Here is a 22,588-nt window from a genome sequence, read left to right as displayed (position 1 = left end):
AGTAGTTACCATGCTGGAATGGGGAAAGCCCCCAGGAAAGCCCAGGTTTCCATGTCTCACCATGGAAATCTAGTCAACATTCAGTGAAACCATGGTTTGAGAATCCGCCCCTGGATTTTATTAAATCAACCATCCCATCACTTCTCCATAGTAATGAATACAAGCAAAGACTTAGATAAATACTAATTGCAATATCAAAAAAGAAAACCTAAATTCAATATTGGTGTGAGATGCCTGGATGCCTTGTAAATTAATTGATTGAGACATATATACATGCTGAGACATGCTTCCCCGGCAAACATGAAAATCATCGTAAAGATAACAAATAAAAGCATGATGACAAGGAATGGATTTGATCGCAAAATCTATACTGAGGGTGCATCTATAGTACATTGTAGAATTAATGCAATTTGCACCACTTTAACTGTTCTGGCTTATTGCTATGGAATCATGAGAGCTGCAGTTTGGTGAGGCACCAGCGCTCTTTGGCAGAGAAATCTAAAAGACCCTATAAAACTACAGTTCCCATGATCCCATAGCACTGAGTCATGGCAATTTAAATGGGGTCTAGCTGCATTAATTCCAGAATATAGATGCACCCTGAGTCTCCAAGCACAATCCTATGTAAGAAATGGGTGCAGTATATGATTTTCCCTACATGTTTTCTGTTGGAAGAGCCCATAGCTGGATTAGACCTTGAACAAATAGACATAGGAGAGTAAGCAAGGTACAGTGGTTTGAGTGTTGGACTATAACTCTGGGAATTGGGATTCAAATCCCCACTCAGCTGTGGAAACCTACTGAATGACCCTGAGCATGCTACACTTTCTGAGCTTCAGAGAAAGGCAAAGGCAAGCACTCTCTGAACAAATATTGCCAATAAAACCCAAATATAGGTTTGCCTTCAGGTCTTCAGAAGTCAGAATAACTTGATGGCACACTGCTGCCTTGTGCAGGGGAAATAGATCCCTGTCTTTATTGATTTCCCTGGCTGTGCTGACCTGCCACTTTCAGCCAAAGGAAGAGTGCCAAAAGCAAGAGACAGTACAGCAGGTTTTTTTGTCCTCTCTGTGGACCTCTGGAAACAGAAGATAACACCCAGCTAAATCATTAAAACAGATTTGTGTCCTTTTGTTGCACTTCATTATTTGTTTTGTTGTTGTTCGTAAAAAGTCTTTTCGAATAGCAGACACAAGTGTCCTGTCCTTGAGTTATTAACCTTTATTGAAAGTCATGTTTACTATCGCTCTCTTTCTCCCCCAATCTCTCTTTTCCTCTATGTATTTCTGTGCTTTTTGTTTCCAGAGAAACACAGGTCTAGTAGTTACCTTCTGTCAAGACATTTAACCAATGAAAATGGAGATGACATTGGCCAATTTAAAATATATAGAGAATATGGCAAATTAACTTTTGGGACAGGGTGGATTGCACAATTCTTTTAACAGAATTACAAGGAGTGCAAGACACCTTGCTGTCTCAGGGCCATAGTATACATTCTTTAAAAAGCATCCTTTGACTAGCCTTTCCTATTTCGAAGGAAAATCAGATTTTCCACAAATAACACCTGCAAGGTCAAATAGCAGTCAGAAGAGCAATGTTGTTGTAGTTGTTTGTAATGGGCCTCAACATAATTGATAGTATATTGGCAGCTTAATCCATGCCAGAGCCCTACACAACTACTTTCCCTTCAGAACAGACATTGCTAGTTTCCACAACATCTTTTTAAAAACATGCTTATTCTAATATGCTGTTTGGCCCTCAAAGTGAATGCCTTGCAGTCAATATCTTTGTGATCCATCCCATGCATTGTGTATTTTTGAAGGTGTGGAATCTGTGGTTTCTCGGGAACACGTGGTGGTGTTGATGATGTGTGTAGTTTTTACCTCTATAATGCCCTTCTCTTCCTTTTCTGCATTCTCCTCGTCCTCCATCTGTGTTGTTCTGTCTCCATCTTTTCTGACTAACCTGGATGTCAACTCACGGTAGGTCTCAATGCAAACCTCCCTTCCCTTTTATACATAAAAGGGAAAGGGGAAGAGGGCTTATCTGATACTACAATACTTCCATACTTAAACTTTGCTTAGATGACATCACATCATCAAAACCTGGTATTGAACTTGATTTGGGGAAATATAAATACATTTTTCTTTGAATTCTGGAGATTAAATTTCACATCTGTTCCTGAAAAAGCTCCCTAGCTAAGTCCAAATCTGGTTTCGTTCTAACCTAAGTGGATCAAATCCTTGTCAGATAACTTCTCATCTTATAATAAACATCAAATGAGTTTGTGGGTGGATGGCTTTCTTTGTTGAGTCGACAAGGTCTAAGTATGGTGGGAGGGAGTGAATTCTCCCTCTAAAATGTTATTTGCATGCATTTGTCAGATAACCCTAAAGAAGGAGCCATTTAGAGAACGTAAACGGATGGTTCTTCAGGCAACATTTAATTTTAAAAGCTTGAGGGAAAAACACAAGTATGTCCTTGTTTGGGAAGGGTGTCTGTGAATGTATGAATATTCAGAGGTTCTCGTTTGCTTTATAAGGGAGAAAACGTTGACGTTAGCTAAGGCCCATTTCTTTTATTCCCTATTATTTCTAACAGTGAATACTAGTAGTTATATCACCCTATAGCCTCTGTATATCCGCACCTGTACTATACCGATCTCTCTGTTAGTTGGCAGAGATCATAACTGACAGTTGGAAGTCCCACCTTTGTATTTCCATAATTAAGGCCACTTCAGCATTTTTCTTTCATTAATTATACCAGTGTGCCTCTATACTTTTCACTAAGTCTACCATCCCACTGATAGAAGCCATATGTGTGTGTGTGTGTGTGTGTGTGTGTGTGTGTGTGTAAAAGTGTAAGAATAAGTGACTTCATCCTGTTTTTTCTTTGGGAGAGCCCTTTTATGAGTAAATGCTAATGAACAGCTCCAGTCATTCTTTTCCTTCACATCTGACCCCTCCTGAAGCTAAAGTCTCCTGAAGCTAAACACATGAAGTCTGTTCTATAGTGTGGCCTTCAGACCTTGTTCAACTGCATCTTCTAGCATTCTTTGCTATTAGTTGTGCAGGGAGCTGCACTTCAACAACTTCTGGAAGGTCAGATGTTTTCCATCCCTGTATTAAGTTAAGGATAGGGAAGAAAGATAATGTGTGAAAAGGGAACTTAGGCTTTCAGTATGTGATATCACTTTGCACAACATTGTGGTCTTCCTTGTCTTTCAGAACAAACAGGATGATGACGATGATGATGGAGATGGTGACGAAGAGGGAGGGGAAGAGGAAGAGGAAAAAGAGCCAGAGAACTTGGGGAAGCTGCAGTTTTCCCTAGACTATGATTTCCAAGCTAACCAGGTAAGTCACCCTAAACCAGTTGTAGGCAACTGTATTTGGACCAGAACCAATTGCTTCCAATATAGGAATACCCCCATCTCGGGGCTTCAAGACTACAAGCCCAAATATCTCTATTTTCCTCTGCAGATTATTTCAAAGTGGTGACAGGAAATGATGCTAAATGCTGCTGTCAAAATTCTGAGACAAAATGCAGAGGAAACCTTTTTATCTGGTATTAGCACATGGTTATCAGTTACTTGTGGAGTGGATATTGTCACATGGTTTACACTTTTGGGGAAGTTTCTGTGTGGCTTTGGGGCAAACAGTACCTGTAAATTGTGCAATAACCAACTTAATGGGAGGGACATGGAAGGCTTTGAAATACTGTTGGAGGGCTTCAGAGGCCACAGTAATGAGATCCAGGGATTGCATATGGCCTTTTGTCCATACTGTGCCCACCCCTGTCTTAAATGTTGTAATAACAGGAAAAAATGATGACAGCAACTCATTTCTACTAGTTTTAGAAAGCTACACAAATTTCAAAGATACCTCATTTCCCCAGCATCTTGGCTTTTGTCTTTTTATAAATCCTCATAAGTTCTCAAAAAGGAAGTTTGGAGTTTTTGTGTTTTTTTTTTGGGGGGGGGGCTTGGTTAAACTTCAGTGTAGCCTCAAAATTGCCACTTGAGGGCATAAACCAACCAAGGTTTGAAGTGTACAGGGCAAAATAAAAACAAACAAACAAAAACATGGTCAGAGGCAGAATGGCTTGAAGGTTGGGTTCTAGATCCAAGGAAACAAGATGACTATGAAAGGTCAACAACAGATTGTGTACTTTGTTGAAAGACATATCTAGATGAATAATATCAACAATGACAAACTTAAAGCTTTTAGTTGTCATTTTGAAGTCAGTGCCCTCTTGTCCATGTTTACCCATCAAAACCAAATCAATGTTCCATCTCCATCTTTACAGTTTGATATAAAGGGTGAAATAACATGTCAGGGAGTAGTCATGATTCAGTGGCAAGGTTTATGCTTGAAAAATGTATGGTCCAGTGATCAGTCCCTGACATTTTCACTGAAAAAGACTGATTTAGAAGAAGTTAGAAGGACTTAAGTAACAATGATCCCTACCAAAGATCACACAGAGCAATTTCAGTCAGAATAAATTGTTCATGTGGGGCAGGAATCTTGGGACAGGCGAAGCCTTAACAACAAATAAACAAGATGACCTCTGGCAAAAATGTCCCCATTCCCCCTAGATAGTGTTTGGGGGAATTTAGGGGCAAGTTTTTTGTGGGGTATTTGGTGAGAGGGTGCAATCTAGTATTTCACAGTTGCCCATATCTGGGCTAGATGGATGAATAGTTTGAGCCCTTTAAGAAGCCATCCAATTCTAATAGGTTTGCTTATATATTTTTAAAGTTTTTTTTATTCCTGATATTTGTTTTCCCTTGATAGCTTACTGTAGGGATCCTCCAAGCAGCTGAGCTCCCAGCGCTGGATATGGGTGGCACGTCAGATCCTTATGTCAAAGTTTTCCTGCTTCCAGACAAGAAGAAGAAGTATGAAACCAAAGTGCAAAAGAAGACCCTCAATCCAACCTACAATGAGACATTTGTCTTCAAGGTTAGCTTCCAACCTAGGCATTCTCTGCAGCAGATGAGTTACACTTAGCTAAACATTGGCACAATTGTGTTTGCTCTCAAAAGTATATATTCTCCAGCAACTAGTGTCCAGTATCAAATATAAATGGGACTGTATTCCAGAAGAGGAAACCTGGATACTTCAACAATTATGGTACAAAAGAAAGACAGGCATAATGTTGTAGGCTAGGAAGGGCTTTCAAAATGAATATTTAAATCTGTATTAAAAATTCAGATTGATGTAGAAACCTACCAGTGAACAGACAGGAGAAATAGAACTTACAGTTGTTATAGTAACTAGTAGAAAAGCTCAGGACATTCTAAGCCAAAGACCCGGTGTTGTCAGTAGACGTCTCCAAGGTCATGTGGCCGGCATGACTTCAAGGAGTGACGTTATGTGTAATAGCACTAACCCTGAAACACGTCTAAATCTAGACCCTCCTCACTTAATATAGCAAGGACCATATATAATTCTCCCAGATTATTATCAGTAATTCACACTACATCAGGATCAATTACAAAACTGATGTTGTCAGACCCAATTGGCTCTATTAAATGCATGTGTTATGCCATTGTTTGTAATTTTCAAATCCTTGCAAAAGGAGGTAACCAGGTATTATAACCCTCCCCATGTTAGCATCACAGCTATATTGCACCAGGAGGAAAATGAATTGTCATTGTTTTTCTAGTCTTCCAGCATACTTGTGATTGTGTTCCAGACATCCCATAGCCAAAGTTACCCACAGCCCTGGCCACTGACTGGCTGGTGAGGCATTATCTGGTATTGTGCAGCCAAAAGCTCAGAGGGAGAATATTGATAAGGCTTTGATTTATCCTATTACAGTAATAGTTCTGAAATGTGCTTCTGCTTTTTAAAACCAACATTCCTCCCTCCCTTCCTAAATATTTTATTCCATCTATCAATTACAGAAATGTTCAAAATAGTTTGAGTAACATATCAAAACAGCATATTTATAAAATAGATGAGAGGCTTTTCTTAAGGGTAAAGGTAAAGGTTTTCCCCTGATATTAAGTTTAGTCATGTCCAACTCTGGGGGTTGGTGTTCATCTCCCTTTCTAAGCCGAAGAACCAGCATTGTCCGTAGACACCTTCAAGGTCATGTGGCCGGCATGACTGCATGGAGCACCGTTACCTTCCTACCGGAGAGGTACCTATTGGATCTACTCATATTTGCATGTTTTCGAACTGCTAGTTGGCAAGTTTTTATTAAGCAAATGTGTTTATTAAATATGCATTTTAAGGGTGTTTTAAAATGATATTTCATCCTATGTCATTTAGTAAATTCTCACAGGACCATTACAACAGCCTTTTTTTGATGGCTCTTTCTAGTGTGCTCAATCTTTGTCTGTTACAGATTCCTTATCAGGAGCTGGGTGGGAAGACCTTGGTGATGGCCATCTATGACTTTGACCGCTTCTCCAAGCATGACATCATAGGAGAAGTCAAAGTGCCCATGAACACAGTGGATCTGGGGCAGCCCATTGAAGAATGGAGGGATCTAGAGAGTGCAGAGAAAGAGGAGGTAGGAATTCAAAATGAAGGAGATGTAAATGAGGAAATGGAGGTGCTGTCTTCTGCTATGCTTTGGTTCTGCCTTCTTTTTTGTTTTGTGTTCCCACTGTGAAAATGTAGGCAATACTATGAAGTATACAGAGGTATAAAATGTGAATTTTGGCAAGTGTCCTGAAGCCTTTTATACAGAGGGAATCAGGTGTCACCAACATGTAAATTTAGAGTGCAAAGATCCCTTGTGAACTGCATTCTGTGAACAGTATAGAAATCTTCAGTATCTAACTGATCTGCTCCTTCACAGTCTTCTGCCAAGCTGCCTCCAGAAGACACCATTTGCCTTTGTTAGTATCAGTTGGCTGAAAAATTATTAGTATTATCCACAGGTCGGACTTGCCTACCAATACTTTTTGGGCAGTCCCAGAAGTTCCCCATTATCAGTGAAAAATAATGAACCCAAATGGGAAATTAGTGCATATATCCTATATTCAGCAGGTGATGCATAAGTCTCCACCTGTGCAATTGTGTGTCTTCCCCACTTGCCCTGGCAGCTACTCGGCTCAGGGATGGGCTGTTGTTTCTGTTTCTACTTCCTAGTAGAAAGGGAAGGGAGAGGGAAAGTAATTCAGATGATGAAGAAGCAGTTGATCTTGGATCTGAGGGGGAAAGAAATTAGGATGTGCTCACATTCAATTGCTTCCCCTCTGCCTATTCTCCATATCAGTGAGCAGCAAAAGCCTCCTCCCAGGGCTTGACAGCTGCCAGGGAAACATTTTGGACTGACTGCAAAGAGCTTAGAGAAGCTGCTGGGGTGTGTTTTGGGCATGGACATGCTCGCCACTCCAAAAAAAAGACTTACACAAAAGCAAGCCATATCAATATACATATATAACATCAACAGGATGCCACACTATGCCTCCAGTTGTCACTGCAGTTTTTTCATGCCCAGACTGTTCTTTGCCCATTTTCCCCATTAGTGTTTATTGGAAGATTGTACACTGGATTTAAAATTCAGTACTGATAAGCCTTCTAGTCACCTGATGACATATTTTATAGGGGTTTCTTAGGCAAAGAATCCTCAAAAGTGGTTTTAGCAGTTCCTTCCTCTGAAATATAGCCTACAGCACCTGTTATGTATTGGTAATCTCCCATCCAAGTACTCTGGCCCTGCTTAACTTCCAAGAGCAGATGAGATCTGGTGCCTTTAGGGTATTTGGGCAAACTGAGAAAAGAGAAGGCAAATCCTTGTGGAGGTACACACAAGGAGAGCTCCTTGTGCTATGAACTCAATGACAACTTTGAGAGTTGGAGATTGACCATGTCCTTTGTACCCCTTCCATCTGCTTGCCTGTTTGCTTCCTACACTTGCTCCCTCCTCATTGCCCAGCTGGGACATCCTATAGCCAGATGCCCAAATTTGGGAGGAAGACTTAGCACAAAGCATTTTATTTTCCCAGCAGATGAGGTGGTAGAAGTGATGACAGGGGCATCATTCAGTTCACTGGAGTTTTCACCATCCACAGTCAACATAGCCAATGACCAATTGCCAAGCTAGTTGGAGACCACAGGTGTTGTAGTTCAATATATATGGAGGATATCACCTCAGAAAAGGCTGTGCTAGCCATTTCGATGCAACTCAAATTCACAGGGCAATATGAATAGCCACGCTGTAGCAAGCATGTCTTCAGATTTAGATTTGTAATATTGCATATAATTTCCTGAGTCCATTGCTATCTCTTTTTCTCTCCACAGCCAGAGAAATTGGGAGACATTTGTATCTCGTTACGATATGTGCCTACGGCTGGGAAGCTTACAGTCTGTATCCTGGAAGCCAAGAACTTGAAAAAGATGGATGTTGGAGGACTTTCAGGTGGGTGCAGAACAACCTTATACCCACCAGATGTCACCTCTGAGCTTATACAAAAGATTTATCAAAAGATTTCAAATACAGTAGAGTCTCACTTATCCAACATAAACAGGCTGGCAGAATGTTGGATAAGCGAATATGTTGGATAATAAGGAGGCATTAAGGAAAAGCCTATTAAACATCAAATTAGGTTATGATTTTACAAATGAAGCACAAAAACAACATGTTAGACAACAAATTTGGCAGAAAAAGTAGTTCTATACGCAGTAATGCTATGTAGTAATTACTGTATTTATGAATTTAGCACCAAAATATCACGATATATTGAAAACATTGACTCCAAAAATGCGTTGGATAATCCAGAATGTTGGATAAGCGAGTGTTGGATAAGTGAGATTCTACTGTACCAGGACATAGAGCAGTTCTTGCTTCTCTTCCTTTTAATGTGAATGTTCAGTTTATGCTGGCCAAAATGCCTGTGTGTTGAATCACTTTGGATTTTAGGGTGAATCTTATGGGGACTAACCAGACTGCTGAATGTGAATCTCACAAAACTTCTGTGGCAAATCTACTGAGATTCAAATGAGCTATCCAGGGTGCTGCTGAACCCCATACCAAAGATAAGATTACAGTTCAGATAGCTCTTTTACAAACCTGGAATGGATTTATCACATCAAATGGGAAATGGGAATGACAATTTGCCATTGATGAGTATGAAAAACCAATAAGCCATCATTAGAAATTCTCCACTTTATAATCTTGATGGGCAGCAACTAGAATTCAAGGACATTCCAGCAGTGAATGTGGAATTAAGTCAAAGGAAGGTAGTGTAGCAATAGCAATCTGTCAGATTCCAGAAGTTCTCCCACTGAGGTGATTAGAATACTATGTATTGTCTCCTGGTAAAACTTCATCTGCTGGAGGAATGAAAAGCCTCTATTGACCCAAATACCCAACTGCATTACAAATGCCTCTCATTGCTTTTTCGTCCTGCATCAAGGTTAATGTTGGAAAAGTGTGTCTCATCAGCTTGTATGCGAATGCCATTAGGACTTTTCCAATGTCCAAAGGATGTACAACCCATGTAACTTCTGTGCAATAGTTCTGGTAGTAGGTTGGAGGAAAAATATCTTGACTAACCAATCTGCCCTTGACCCATATGCCAGTCCACTGCTTCAGATTTGTCAGAAAAAGTAGTAAGGGAGAATAATTCATCTGTAAACCAGCTTGGATTTTGTACATGGAATGGAAGAAATGGGTTACCATCTAGTTCTTCATGTCAGGCAACAACATGACATGGTTCGGTTTAGACAGAAAAGACCAATGTTGGTCCCCAACATCTCAATGTAAAGAAAGATGAGAAATGATGTGATGACTAAATTTAAAAGTTGCTACTACTCTAAGTAGGAAATATTGGGAAACAAGATCTAACCCAATGAAGGCAGCTTCCTGGACTGGCTATAGAGTTCTGGATGTTGTAGTCACAAAATGTAATATTTCCAAGCTCTGATTCCTATCAACATTAGATTGCAGTGGTGTTGTGGGCCCTCTTTTAAAGAGGCAGATAACATCAATTGCTGCAGCTAGAAGATATTTTTTCTTCATATTCTCACAAGATATCACTAGAAATAAACAAAATAAGAAATGATGGTCCCTTAACACAATTTTTATATCATGATATACATCCTCTTTACGGCTTCTCTGTCATCATTCTCTTACTGTATTTTATTTATATATTCATGGGATTTTCAAAGGTCTGAGCATTGGGAGGAAGGAGTGGTTGTTCTATTTCAGGAGATGCCTATAATATTCTGAAATAATCAGGACTTTTAACAGCCTGAATAAATTAAAAAGGCATATGTCAGCACTAATGTCAGTGACCAAATTACTTTGTGAAAAATCCTTCTGGGAGTGTGAACAGCTTGAGCTACATTTTAGAGCAAATGAATTGTGTGACCAGTGACATGCATACAGCCTTTTGTGAGGGGTTCTCCGACTTAGCCCCCCTAGACTGTGAAACATCTCTATACACATCTTTACAAAAATGGCTAAACTCCTAGTTTTTCAGCCAAAAATAGCTCACTGCAGCTATGTTTTGCTAAAATAACATTATGAGGCTGGAGTTAGAGTTGAAACAATAAATATAATAAAATAACTGTCCCCAAATTCACTTGCATGCTATGAATAGTCATGAAACTTTACTTCAAAATGGCATCTGCAGCCTGCCGGGGCCCATAAGGGACTGATGTTGATGATTCTAACATCAAGCACACGCCTGCCACTACTTTAACGTAAATGTGCAGCTGCCAGTATCAGCAATAATCCTGCATCTCCTTTTCCTCTCTCCCAAGTAATATCCATTAAAATAAGACACATTTTAAATATGATTGTAATCACAACATCATGTCAATGTGAGTTTCTGTCCCATCCAAGCAATAGTTAAATAAATAAAGCAAGATGAAATCTGCAAGACAATGGGGTCACATTATATGTTTTGCTGCTATCAGTTTTAATTCTGAATTATTTCTCTGGAACGGGACATAGAGCATGCTTTAGTTCTTTAGCTGACGGGGATAGATACAAAAGATGGTACCAGAGAATCATAACTTATCCATGGTAAAATGGCAACGTGGAAATTCTACAACTTTGTGAAAAATTGCTTCATTCAGCTTCCAGCACAACATTGTTGTAGTTTTCATCAATGGCACCAATGTATTAGAGTAGAGTTGGGAGTTGTATGGCCCTCTGGAAAATGTTGGATCACAATTCCCATAGACTTTAGTCAGCATAGGAAATAATGAAAAATGCTGGGAGTTGCAATTCCACTGTGTTTGGAAGGCTACATGATTCCCACTTCTGCATTAGAAAACTACAACTCATACCTTCTGATGCTTGTTGTTAGCTAGTGCGTTTACCTCTTTTACATAAATGATTTTTTTTTTACATAAATGATTTTTTTCTTCTTTTTTTGCAAGGAAAAAAGTTTTATCTGAACTGCCTACTATTTGTGCAGCAAAACACTAACTAATATTTAGAGTGCTTCAGTTTGGCTCCAAGTGGGTCATTTACTACTGCTTATTGTGGCCAAATTAAGGGCACATCAGGAGGAAGGAAAACAAAGTTTTCATCATTAGAGGACCAACATCTATACAGGGCATGTCACTTTTAGTTCTGTGGCTCTTATTCCTTGATGTTTTTCTTCCCCGTACTCCTATCTTTAAGTCTATGTTTCTGAATGTTTGTCCACGAAGTCTGACTTGTTTGGATTTCCTACTCAGATCCTTATGTGAAGATTCACCTGCTGCAGAATGGGAAGAGGCTCAAGAAGAAGAAGACCACTGTCAAGAAGAAGACCCTGAATCCCTATTTCAATGAATCTTTCAGCTTCGAGATTCCCTTTGAGCAGATACAGGTTCACATGTTTCTCACTTGGGGAACTTTGGCAGAGGGAGGTGCAAAGGGATCTCAGATCACATTGCTTATCTGTGGGGTGATAAGGTTCTCTATTATTTTGACCATAACCTGGGACCTTCTATAATCCAAATATTTTATGTCTTTCTTTCTCAGTTTTAACTCCCCACACCACCCACATTGCCCTCTTTTCATTCCACTTCTCCTTGTTTTTGTACAGCACTAAGGTTTTCTTTGGAACTATGCCTCATGGCAGAAGTAATTTTTGTGAAGGCTACAAGTGAGGAAGGACTGTTTAACCTCCATGCTGCCCTACCCTGCTCCCTTGACAAAAATTTAAGTTTCTTTGGTGTCAGTAGGATGCTTTTAATTGGTGGTCTGGCCTGAGGAGGGATAAAGAGGCAGCTGATTGGATGAATCCCATAAGCCAAACCTCATTTCAAATTGTGGAGATTTCATAAAGAACCTACTTCCAACTCATGCTATGTGAACTATGTATGAATCCCATTGTTTATGAGTACTACCCACAAAATCGCAAGCAGTTTTATCCACAATCAGCAGGTAAATGATGCATAATGCAGTGCTGTTATACACGTTGAGGCATCCCAAAACCCTGTTTATCAACAGAATCCAACCCAGGTAAAGATTTTTCCTGGACATTTTGGTTACTATAGTTTACAGATGTGAGCTTGAAAATGAAGATACACGTTCTGGGCCTTCCAATGTGTCAAAGAATTTCCCTCTCATTTAGAAAACACAGAGACATACATTGTCATACATGTAGGCTAACACAGAATTGCTTTGGAAAGTATTTACCATGTAGCCTGATGATTGCATAAAGTGGCCTAAATGCTTTCTGATTTCTGCTACAAAACTACTGTTGTTCTCATGTAATTTCAAGTTGTTTCTGATTTATGGTGACCCCTAAGGTGAACCCATCCACAGAGTTTTTAAAAGAAATATTTGCTCAGAAGGGGTTTTCTATTGTTTTCTGATGAGATAGTGTGACTTGCCCAAGATCATCCCATGGGTTTCCATGGTGAACAGGTATTTGAGTCGTGGTCCCGCAGAGTCCTAGTACAAACAACTACACTATTATATATCTACTAGATAATCACTATTAGGCATAATCTGATACCAATTAAATGTAAATATAGTTAGATATTTGAGAGCTACCATAGTGTAGTAGTTTAAAGTGTTGATTTAGGCCGTTTGGAGATCAGGTGAATCCTGTGATAGGATTGCTTTAGGTCTGCCATAAGTCAAAAAATGTTTCGTAATGTTTTTAGAGATCCACTCCTATTGTCTCTGGCCTTTGGCAATGTTGGCTGGAGCTGGAGCACTGAGACATCTGGAGGGCCATAGGTTCTCCATCCCATCTTCATTTTCTAACTAGCGATGCCCGGGTTAGGTAATATGTAATGCTATTTATCAGAAAAAGTCTTTGCTTTTGTTTTTTATGAATGCACCCATTAGAAAATGTGTAAGGATGTGGGTGAACGACAACTCCCAGATTCTAAGGCCAATCATCCCCAATCCCTGCTTGTATTCAAAATGGCCCATTTTGGGTCTGGATGCCAAATTTGGTCCAGATCCATCATTGGATGGGTTCAGTGCTCTTTGAATTTAGGGAACCACAACTCCCCAAAATCAAGGTCAATACCCCCCCCAACTGCTCCAGAATTTTCTTTTGGTCATGGGGGTTCTGTGTGCCAAATCTGGTCCTGATCCATCATTGGTGGGGGTCACAGTAGTCTCTGGAAGTGGGAGCCAATAGGAAATAGGCCACAAACGTACTCGCCCACATACTAACAAATATATATACACATTCACTTTTAATAGATAGATAGATAGATAGATAGATAGATAGATAGATAGGAGTGTTTATCAGTAGTTGTATTGAAAACAATTTTGAAATATCAATTTCATAATTACAATTGAATTGTGGTGGGTTTTTTTAATGATTTTTTTGACCAGTGAGTTTATTTAAACAATGCAACTCAAATCTACCTTGCATGGCAAATCACTCTTGTAAATGGCTGGTGTGTAAATAAGTCTCTATGTATTCCTATCTGCATCATCTCACATAAACCACAAATCCTTTTTGACTCACATGACATTTCTTGTGAAATGCATTTTCAGTCATGTCTGTTCTTTGTCCATTAATCCAAAACATCTCTTTAGTGAGAAAAGAATGAGGTATCCATGTAATATTTAAAAACTAAGATCAACTGAATAATATCAGTAATGATAACAACAATCATCTTTATTTATACCCTGCCTTTTCCCAATTAATATCATAGCATTGTATTAATTAAAATAGCATTGCTGTATCATCCTTAATAATAAATTCTGTCTTCTTGCTTCTCTTTCAGAAAGTGCAAGTTGTGATTACTGTGCTGGATTATGACAAGCTGGGAAAGAATGAAGCCATTGGCAAAGTATTTGTTGGGAACAACGCCACTGGCACAGAGCTCAGGCATTGGTCCGACATGTTGGCCAACCCACGCCGCCCCATTGCTCAGTGGCATTCCCTGAAGCCTGAAGAAGAGGTGGACGCAGCTCTTGGGAAAAATAAGTAGGCAGCTCCATACCCCAGCATCAGCTACTGAACATTCAAAGTGATCCAGAGCTATCAATACCTCAGTTAGGCAGTGTTTGGTTTCTGTTCTGTTCTATTTTCTGAGCTGCAATATCCTTTCATTGGTGACTGTAGAGAGATTCCGGATGAACTGAAGAGCATCCAGATTGAAAAGGCTTAAAGACACAGTTGCTCCTTTTGCATTCTTCCAAGTAGTTTGTCTGCTGCATGTTCATCATCTCTCTGTGTTATTCTCTTCAAGCGCAAAGCGAGCTTTTTTCTTGGGTTTTCCTGAGATAGCCATGAATAGCAGCACAACATCGCTTTGCTTTTACTCACTTTGGGATTTTCTTCTTTAACTCGGACCTTTGAATAATGTGCCAGGATGATACCGGAGCCGGACAATATGAGTTGACCAGATACACTGTGTTTGCTTTGAAAAATAGCAAGGTGCATTTGAAACATACAAGGGAAAGCATCACTCTTCAAGATTTTTGGCTTTGGTCATTAGAGTATCAGCAGAGAGGACAAGAAGCAGCTCTGGCACTAGGACATCTTTGGTCCTGGGGAAACCTGGTAAATTAATTCTCTATAATGGGAGACATGTGATTTCAGGCATGTCTGTTGTCTAATGCTAATTGCCCTGTGATGTCTAGGTAACACAGAAGGCATTCTGTGCCCTGGTCTTTTTCTGTTTTCAATTGCAGCAACAGAGTGGTAGTAGAAGATTATCAAAGTGTGATAACCCATAAGCATCAACTCTCCTGCCCAAATACAGAGTGGAACACTTTTTGGGGGAAGGATAGTATCATGGAATATTTATGTAAACAGCCAGATCTGGCAAGCTGACTATTCATGTAAAAAATGGGAAGACTTACACTTTCATATTAGTCAGGTTAGCAGTGTCAAGGTGGATGGATCATTTAAAAAAACTTGTCAACCATGAAAAAAAACCAATTGATTTGTAGCTCATCGTACTCTGCACTGCCATCTTTGTTTTGAGTACACAACAACCTGAGACCTAGATGTAATTTTTTAAAAACTAGTTTTGAGGTGAAAGTGCATGTAAGGAATGGAGATGGCAAGTCATATTGGAAGATCAAAAAAGAAAGAAAGAAAGAATGAAAAAGAAAAGAAAAAGCATGCAGATTTGCCCAGAAGCCCACAGAATGCTGTATCGATCTGATGCTATATATCTAATTCTCAGTTAAGGGAGCTGAAGTACTCCATGAGCTAAAGCTTTCAGCAGGGGGCTTCCACCTTTCCCCCAGGATCATGTTGAACTGAGAGAGAACATGATGTAGAAAGTTAGAGAGAGAGAGCAAATCCATTCCAGCCAAAGGACCAAAGATGTATCAAAGGCAGTAGTGTCTCTTGCACTATTCAACATTGTCTGGCTGCCAAAACATTTATGGTTTCTTTGCTGATCCTGGAGGGATAAGCCATATTATCTTTGCTACCTAGTTTTTGCACTAATTGCTGAAAGTCCCTCCATTTTATATGCAGCCCCAAATATCAGTGTCTTTACTGTTTTGGCTCCCTTTTTAGGTTTTGAAACAAAAGAGACAAGTAAGGTGGGTAGGGGAAAGGTACAGACAGACGCTAGCATCTTCCTGGGACCTTTGTGTTCCTGGTGGATCTTATCTTTCACATCTATTCAACTTCACTGTCTAAATTAAAAGGGGTGACTCCAGGTGATGTTTTCATATCACATATTGTTTTGTTCCACTCATTATGATAGATTGGAGCACAGGGTTAACTTCCATATCCTAGGATTCATTTCTGCTGCTACATTAGTGCTGACAGCCTGCATGAAAAACCTTCTTTTTAAAAAAGTGAGTGAGAATGGAGATGCAACAATTTTGTGGACTGTCTGCAAAGTTTTGTGGTCATTGCATTTAACAGGAATGCACTGATTATTTGGCAAGGAAAAGACAGTGTGACAAGACAGCCTATCCATCCATAATGATGAATGGATAGTGCTTAGACCCTACTCAAGTTAAAGATTTGAGAGTGCAAGATTCCATAATAATGTTTCTATGCGAAGAAAATGCTTCTGTGGCTAAGGAAGATCTCATTCTTCTTTGGCATAATTTGGCTATGTCAGGTTAGATCCTGATACCATTGCAGTCTTTATAATGGTTATACAATGAAATTGTGACCTTCAATTTTATGTTTATAGAAAACAAACATATACTGTACATGGAAAGGGAGAGAAAGAATCCATATCTGGAGTAAGAGAGGGAGATTGGAAAGCTGGGCTGGGCTTCAGCAACTATACTGCCCTTTTTATTTTGACCCCAAAATGAAGGCATTTGTATCTTCAAGGATGTCAACTGCATTGATTTTGTGTTGGTCTTTTGCTCTTATAAGGATGCTGGCCTAGAAAGAATAGCTGGATTAATACACAAGATAGTATGTTCTTAGAACTTGCATGGTCCCTTCCCATAGAGTACAATTGTCTTCAAAGACCTGCTCTTTTCTCTCATACCTAGAGTTATTAATGAGAAACTCAGGGGCAGTTCTCACTGAGGTGATAAACCAGTGTTAGCGTAGTACCATTTTGACTGCAGATGAAGATAAAAAACTCAGTTTAATAGAATATTTGCATATCAGAAGAATGGATACCTTCCCCTCCATCCGCACTGTCTTTTATTTATTTTTTGGTATGGATTGGCATTTTATCCTTCAAATGTCCACCAGTAGCCTGTGACTAGAATTTAGGCCTCAGAAACAACTTGTTTCATTGACAAAATGGCTGTTGCAAGTAGAGTTAATCTAAGGATGGCTCGTGGAGAATTAGGCTAGGTAGTCCTAACTATGAAATTTTGTGCTTTGTCCTAATAATTTGCAGGCTTCAATCAGTTCTGCTCACTTCTCTTCCCAGTCTTGTAATTGTAAAGCAGGAAAGAGGGATTCATTGCCAGGTGTTTAAATGCTCCAGCTTTCCCCAAATTCTAAAATGTCTTCATATGTTTTGGAAAGAAGAGGGGAGATCTTAGAGGAGAGTTTAGAAAAGTTATCTTGAACTGTAGGTCCTTTTTTTCAACTACTGGAGGATGCTGCGGGTTGCAGTCCATGAAAGTACATTCTCCAAGATCTGCCGGTTACTTACATCTAAGAAGTTAGAATTGCAGTCTTGCCCATAGGTTGTGTGATATCATTATTTGTAAGGTACAAGATTCATTAAGAATTGTTACAAACCCAGAGACCACTGGCAGTTCTTTAATGGAGTAGCTATGCCATATGGGGAGAAACAATCAAATAGATCACCAATACTTCTGTAGAGCTTTGGTGCATGGTTTACCTTTTCTCTTATGAAAAAACACTTAACTATACATTCATCTCCTAACCCCAATATCCTTTATTGTGCCTCTCTTAGCTTTTAATGCTGCCACTGGCAAAGATATAAAAAAATTAAGAAATAATAGTAGAAAAGTGTTATTGTGGAATTCTGAACCAGATTTTAAAGCTGAACTTGGTCCCATGGACAGCCATAAGCCACCTCAACAGTAGAGTTACAATGTCAGAAACTGGCAGAAAAATCACAGAAGTTTCTTTTTATATAGAGCCAAGTTCCATTGGCATATCTAGGGTTACCATGTAAACTAAGGAACAGGGCATTTGTACTTTTAATAGTTATATAAAAGAGGGAATTTCAGCAGATGTTGCTTTTCATTTATTTATTTACCCTATTTATATCCCACCTTTCTATAGCCCAAAGGGGACTCAAGGCGACACCTGCTGAAATTACCTCTTAAACACATCCACTAAAAGGGTGGGTGCCGTGTCTTTTATTTCAGCTGGCAGCCCCAGCCACATATGATGCCTTTTCTGGTTGAAAACATGGTAGAGTTACAAGATCTTCCAATGCTCAGAGATTCTTGTATGGTTCTAAACTTGAAGTGTCTCCTTTGCCTAAATAAAGAAATGCATGGGTATGTGTGCATTTATGTCTGTATGGGTGTGTATGTGTACACTTCATAGTTCTCGAGGGTTTCTATGATCAGAATTCACTTGGGTAGTTATTAATGCATAAACACCACTGTTACCTACCTACGAAGTGATTCACAGCTTGACCTAATCCCCACTTACCAGACAGCTGCTGCTGTAATCAATGGGGATCTGTTCCTCTGTCCCTTATATGCACAGCTGATTGGTGTTCCCATCCTGTCCCATGAGTGATCTTTAATAGTCCCTGTGTATCCTCTTTTGGAGACTAAATATCCTAAGGCATCAGATCCTATCTGATCTTGGAAGCTACGTAGGGTCTGCCCTTGCTAGTTCTTGGATTTGCCAATGAATACCAGGTGCTGTAGGTTATATTTCTTTGCCTAAGAATAGCCTATAGGCGCATCATAAGTTGATAGGCAATTTGAATGCTCCCATAAAATAGGGAATACATAGGAATTGTGCATATGAAAGTCACAAATATATAACTCTTAAGTCATCCATTCAAAATTACCCAAGTGAATGCTGATCTATAATTTGGATACAGACTGACAGATTAGTATTTTTAAAACAAAATTTTGCTATGGTGCAACACAGTGCTGATTTTGATTTCACAGTTTATGTTACAGATCCTGCTACCTTTCAAGATTGCATATTTTAATGACTAATAAATTTATTCTGGCATAACAACACCAATGCCAGCATAAATTTGTTCATAAATTAACTGTGTGATGAGATCTAAATTTACACCCTTCAGAAGTTCTCAAATTTTACTTTCTCATTTGAATTGGTAGTTCATATTGACAAGCAGTCAAATTAGGTTTATCTTTCCTTAATGCCCAGTAAGACTGCTAGTCTCTACATGTCTACTCAAAAGAAATATCCCATTGAATAGGACTGGCTCATTGGCCAATATTTGGCTTATACCTTTAAAAAAGCAAAAGCAGAAGCTGCACACCAGCTCAAAATTTATAATCCGCAACCACATGTAATTGCATTTATCATGCTCTTAATTTACATTTGGATGCAAAGTGAGATCTAAAGAAAGTGATGGGAGTATGATAGAAGGAAATCCTGAAAATAATGACACTCATCCACCCGCAGTAGTCATGAGCAACCAATCACATGTAAGAATTGGTCATTCTGGATGTGAATGCACATCCAGTTATCATCAAATAAGATTCATCCATCCAGTTCAATAAAGCTCAGACAAACAATCTAGTACAGTGTAAATGGAGATCTTTATACATATCAGCAATGGGTGGAAGTCTGCTTATGTGCATGGATTACTCTTACTGGATCAGAATATATTTGAGGATCTTGAACCTTTAATAGATCATTTGCAGAGCAGCAGCAGCACACAAACCTGATTCTGTTTCTGTTCCAGCTGCTAACAATCCAGGGTGTCCTCTTTGAAACCGTAAATTATTGTGGAGGCATTATTGTGAAGAACCAAATCAAAACATGAAAGTTCTTTAGTAAATAGTGTATCCAACTTCTACTATTTAAAATGGAGAAGCTGTTAGCTTTAATACATAATATAACGTACTTGGATTTAGTTTCTTTTTCATAACAGTGAAGGAAAAGGTGAACTGTCTCAAGCCATCTGAGCCTCATCCAAATCCCATCATTTGTGTGTACTTATATATAAAAGGATATAGAGATCTATTAACATAAATAAAATCCTCTTGTAAACAATGCATGATGACTAGCCAGTATGTAAGTAGCAGCATGCAAAAAGCAGAACCTGCTCACCATGTGTGTCACCATTGCCCATTTTCTAGAATACAGTCAGCCTACAAACTTATTTTTTAAATGTGGTATGGATGAATTTATTTTATCTACAGTAATAAGATTTGGGTGGGGTGGGGGACTGGAAAAATAAACTCTGAGAGAAAGAATGGTCGTAACAATGTAAGCTTATTTTCAATAAAAAGTAATAATTTTTTAAAATAAAAAAGCAACAAAGCATGCCTGATTCATTAAATCATTGAAAGCAGGGGTGGGGTGGGGGAACATAAACACCAACAATATGGCAACGAAATTTCATCAGTGTCTTGTAATATATATTTACAAAACTGTAACTTGTTGAATTTTTACCATGTCCAGGTAGCAGCAACATTGTGGCTTCAATGTTTTGTGTCGTGTTGAAGCATTTCACTGTTGACGTAAATTTAGAAGCCATATTTGATCACAGACTGCCAGGATCCTGAAATGGGGATTGGCTGACAAGTGATCCTCAGTCTCTTTGCTCTCCCTTGCTAATGTCTTCCCTCCTCTTTTGTCTTTACATGTCTTCCCATCCTTGTCTTATGTTATTCCCGAGGACATTTGTGTTTAACTGAGAGCTGGCTTAAATCGGGGGCCTTACTTTGGTTTGACCTCTGAAGGGAGTGCCTTCAGGAAGATTTCTACTTGGCTCCGAATGTATTTGCTGGGGCCTTTTTCTTAGTCTGGATGCAGGTCCAGCATCAGCACCCAGCTCCCTCAGGCAGTGGCCACGACCAAAGGGCTCAGGCAGGGCCTCTACTGTTGATGTTTGCTTTGGCTCATTCTCCTGCCCTGATTCTCCTGTGGTTCTGCAATGGCAGCAATTCAGCCTGGGAAGCTAAGCACTATTTAATATTTCTCACAATGCCCTGGGGTGCATAGTATTGTGAGAAACTAAATAAAGGCCCATTTTCCATACCCAGCCATTGTGAAACGTACAAACTAGATCAGGGGTGTGAATCTAACAATCCTCCTGATATATACAGAATCATAAAGCTGGAGCTCTCAACTTCAAGCTCCTGCCCAAGGCTCAAGGCAGGAAGTCCAGTTAGAGCATTCCCACTATCCAGTCTGTTTTTAAAGGAGTACAGAGAGAGAAACCTCACCACCTCTTTAGATAATAGTCCTCATTCCCAAACTTCTCTTACCATCAAGAAGTTCCTTCTAATGTGTTGTCGAAGGCTTTCATGGCCAGAATCACAGGGTTGTTGTATGTCTTTCGGGCTGTGTGGCCATGTTCCAGAAGCATTCTCTCCTGACGTTTCGCCCACATCTATGGCAGGCATCCTCAGAGGATCCTCATACCTCACAACCTCTGAGGATGCCTGCCATAGATGTGGGCGAAACGTCAGGAGAGAATGCTTCTGGAACATGGCCACACAGCCCGAAAGACATACAACAACCCAGTTCCTTCTAATGTTTAATTGGAATCTTATCCTGCTGTGACTTAAAACTATTAGATATGTAATACTGTTTGGGGCAGCAGAGAACAAACTTGTACCCACGTCTCTGTGATACCCTTTTAGGTATTTAAATAATCATGTCACTCAGTCTTCTCTTCATGCTTCTCTGAGCATGTCTAACTGCACTACCTTTCCTTGTATGTTTTGTTTCCCATACTTCTTATCATCCTTGTTACCCTGCTCTGGACCTGCTCCCATTTACCTATGGAACCCATGGTTCTATTTAATGCAGGGTAAATATTATTTGCCTTCTTTGTTGCAGCATTACGCTGTTGGGTCATGCTCATTTTATGATCAACAATAATCCCATGGTCTTTTTCACATGTGCTATTGCTATGCCAAGAATCCCCCCATCTCTATCTTTTTGATTTTTGTAGAATTTTGCATTTGTCTTTGTTGATTTTCATTCTATTAAATTCAAATCAATTTTGATTGAATTACACATCCCATATGTACAATTCCTTACCAACCTCTTGCCACTTGAAATGCTGACTAGAGCTATGGTAAATTGCAGTCCTGTAACATCTAGAGAGCTATATGATCCCCATCTCAAATTAGATTGGGTACACAAAGGCTTGACATGTTTGATACTTGTGGCAGAGAGAGGCCTCTGCTCCCATGGCCTGCCATTCCAGCCATGCCACCTCTCAGTCACCCACAAACCTCCCAAACAATCTGAGTTGGTTGACATTTTGGATCTAGTTCATTTCCCCATACTTTTGGTGCAGCCCAAGTTCTGCAACACAAACCTCCACCTCCACCCCATCTCACTCTGCAGGAAGCTACTTTTAATGAATGTCCTCTGCCCTCATGTGGACTCTGTTTCTGTCTTTATTGTTAAATTGTTATTTTGTAATGATATGTGTTTCCTTAATAAAGAAACTAGCAGAAAGATCCAGTTTTCTTTGTTTTCATGTCTTTCACAACACAATGATTTCCTTGTCTGACATGATTCTTGGTCTTTGGAATTTAGGAGAAAAAAACCTGTACTGGGACATTTAGATACCAAAGAGGACAGGGCCCTCTTTCTGGT

General features: G+C 39.5%; 1 protein-coding gene across 8 annotated transcripts in view; it reads left to right on the top strand.

The window, feature by feature from the left end:
- syt2 (synaptotagmin 2) overlaps positions 1–22,449 on the top strand; it is a 196,466-nt gene extending 174,017 nt beyond the window's left edge. For 6 of the 8 annotated variants that reach the window (XM_008109892.3, XM_016993364.2, XM_062978707.1 and 3 more), the window contains 6 exons: positions 3,228–3,356; positions 4,797–4,964; positions 6,358–6,525; positions 8,265–8,382; positions 11,658–11,791; positions 14,166–22,449. In XM_008109892.3, the coding sequence (XP_008108099.1) occupies positions 3,228–3,356; positions 4,797–4,964; positions 6,358–6,525; positions 8,265–8,382; positions 11,658–11,791; positions 14,166–14,372 (924 nt within the window). In that variant the 3' untranslated portion in view covers positions 14,373–22,449. The remainder of the gene's footprint in view (positions 1–3,227; positions 3,357–4,796; positions 4,965–6,357; positions 6,526–8,264; positions 8,383–11,657; positions 11,792–14,165) is intronic. The other 2 variants (XR_010005531.1, XM_008109894.3) reach the window with 2 other exon arrangements.
- Positions 22,450–22,588: the final 139 nt, after the last annotated feature.

The sequence above is a fragment of the Anolis carolinensis genome, chromosome 4 (genome assembly GCF_035594765.1).
Source record: "Anolis carolinensis isolate JA03-04 chromosome 4, rAnoCar3.1.pri, whole genome shotgun sequence".
NCBI lineage: Eukaryota > Metazoa > Chordata > Lepidosauria > Squamata > Dactyloidae > Anolis > Anolis carolinensis.
Note: the sequence above shows the minus strand (reverse complement) of the source record. Positions and strands in the feature narration are given on the sequence as shown.